At 40.1% G+C, this 2,412-nt stretch overlaps 1 protein-coding gene across 1 annotated transcript in view; it reads left to right on the top strand.

The window, feature by feature from the left end:
• CKAP5 (cytoskeleton associated protein 5) overlaps positions 1 to 2,412 on the top strand; it is a 106,941-nt gene that overhangs the window by 30,911 nt on the left and 73,618 nt on the right. Inside the window, exons 5-6 of the mRNA XM_011963557.1 lie at positions 1,040 to 1,179; positions 1,418 to 1,518. Coding sequence (XP_011818947.1) covers positions 1,040 to 1,179; positions 1,418 to 1,518 — 241 coding nt within the window. The remainder of the gene's footprint in view (positions 1 to 1,039; positions 1,180 to 1,417; positions 1,519 to 2,412) is intronic.

Raw genomic sequence — 2,412 nt, 5'->3', positions numbered from 1 at the left:
GCCACTGCACTCCAGCCTGGGCGACAGAGTGAGACTCCGCCTCAAAAAAAAAATAATTATTATTATTTTTCATTCTTAATTTTGAAGTCAGCTTTTCTGAGCATAACTAACTTTCTCTGCAATTCTGTTGGGTGGCAGAACTTACTATCTATGTGAAGTACATTCTTTCTGGCTTTTTATTACAATTGGTTTTGGAGACTCTTCTGATGATGTAAATGTATCTGAATTAATGAACTAATGAGAGTGTCAGACATACGTCTTCCTTATAGTAAATTCAAGTTGGTTTGACTTACGCTGTAAAAGAAATATAATTTAATTATATATTTTCTTCCACTGGTGCAGTGGTTCACACTTTGGCAGGCCCAGGCAGACAGATCACTTGAGCCCGGGAGTTCGAGACCAGCCTGGGCAACATGGCAAACCCTATCTCTATAAATAATAAAAAAAATTGGCCGGGCGTGGTGGCACAGCCTGTAGTCCTAGCTACTCGTGAAGCTTAGGTGGGAGGATCACCTGAACCTGGGGAGGTGGAGGCTGCAGTGAGCCAAAATTGTCCAGCCTGTGCAACAGAGTTGAGACCCTATCTCTCAATGAATAAATGAATCTTTTCTTGTTTGACCTGGTAGAGCCACATAAATAAGAAATTGGAGGCCAGGCACGGTGGCTCACACCTGTATTCCTCGCATTTTGGGAGGCTAAGGCAGGAGGATCACCTTAGGTTAGGAGTTCAAGACCAGCCTGGCCAACATAGTGAAACCTCATCTCTATTAAAAATACAAAAATTAGCCAGATGTGGTAGTGCACCCCTGTAATCCCAGCCACTAGAGAGACTGAGGCACGAGAAATGCTTGAACCCAAGAGGTGGAGGTTGCAGTGAGCCAAGATCATGCCACCGCACTTCAGCCTGGGTGACAAAGTAAGACTCTGTCTCCAAAAAAAAAAAAGAAAGAAATGGGTCCTGATATGTCAATAAATGTAAGTATTAAGTATGTTAAACTAATGGTGGAGATGCAGATGTTGTTTAAAATATTATATGATATTTGCAGTTGAAAGAACTAGAAGAAGAATGGGTCAAACTGCCAACAAGTGCTCCTAGACCTACTCGATTTCTTCGTTCCCAACAAGAGCTAGAAGCTAAATTAGAACAACAACAGTCTGCTGGTGGAGATGCTGAAGGAGGTAAGCCAATTTTAAACACTGGTTTCTGCAAAAATCAACCAGAACTGGCACTGCCACAAGAATCTGTGTTCATTAGGCATATTTTGTAGGATTGCCTTTAATAAAATATAAGTTGCAAGTAGCTTTAATAAGTCTGGTCCCTTCTCTATTAAAATTTCATCAGGATTGTGAAAGGACTGATATAACTGATAAGTAAAACAATTTTAACCATTTTTAAGGTTTGTTTTTCTCCTTGAAGGTGGTGATGATGGTGATGAGGTGCCACAGATAGATGCTTATGAGCTTTTAGAAGCTGTAGAAATCCTTTCCAAACTTCCCAAAGACTTTTATGACAAAATTGTAAGTAATAGTTAAACTTCTTTCATTTATTTCTTGTAAAATAATTACTTGAGTATTTCATTTATTTCTTGTAAAATAATTACTTGAGTAGAATTAGAACACTCTGCTGAGCCTTTGCCTGGTGCACCCTCTTCCACCCCGTATCTTCCCTAGTAGAGTGAGTTAGTTGCTTCTTCCTCTTTGCTCCCAAACTGCTTTATACATATATATATTATAGCACTTTTTAAAAACATGTCTTGCCATAAAACCAGAACATTCTTGACTTCCTTTTTCTCATTTTCTCTCTGACTAACTTGAAAGATCTCCAGATTTCTCCCCTTTCTCCATGTCTACTGCCACTACTTTACCCCAGGGTTTCTTGACCTTAGCACTGCTGACATTTTTTGTCAGCTGTCCTGTACATTGTGTGATGCTTAGCGGCATCTCTGGCTTTTATCCACTAGATGTCAGTAATACCATCTGCGTAAGTCATGACAATCAAAAATGTCTTCAAACATTGCCAGATGTTCCCTAGGAGACAAAATCATCCCCAGTTGAGAAACACAGTCTTATCCCAGCCACCGCTGTAGTAGTGAGTTGTTGGTTATGTGATTGTTCTTCTCTGGTCTTTTTAATGCTGTCAGTGTAGAAATTCCTCTCCTGTAATTGTGCCACTGTGAGATGGGTGGGCTAGAAATGCTTTCTATTAATGTTTTCTTTTTGACATCTGCTTACTAATGTTTGCCTAGAAAATGAGAATGAAACGTCTATGGCATTCTGTTTATTATATTACTTTAGTTATAACATCTTATGAAAATACTTTTTAGGCCGGGCGCGGTGGCTCAAGCCTGTAATCCCAGCACTTTGGGAGGCCGAGATGGGCGGATCACGAGGTCAGGAGATCGAGACCATCCT

This window comes from Colobus angolensis, unplaced genomic scaffold (assembly GCF_000951035.1).
Source record: "Colobus angolensis palliatus isolate OR3802 unplaced genomic scaffold, Cang.pa_1.0 Scaffold61, whole genome shotgun sequence".
Taxonomy (NCBI): domain Eukaryota; kingdom Metazoa; phylum Chordata; class Mammalia; order Primates; family Cercopithecidae; genus Colobus; species Colobus angolensis.
The sequence above is the reverse complement of the archived record's forward strand: the minus strand, read 5'-3'. Positions and strand labels throughout refer to the sequence as shown.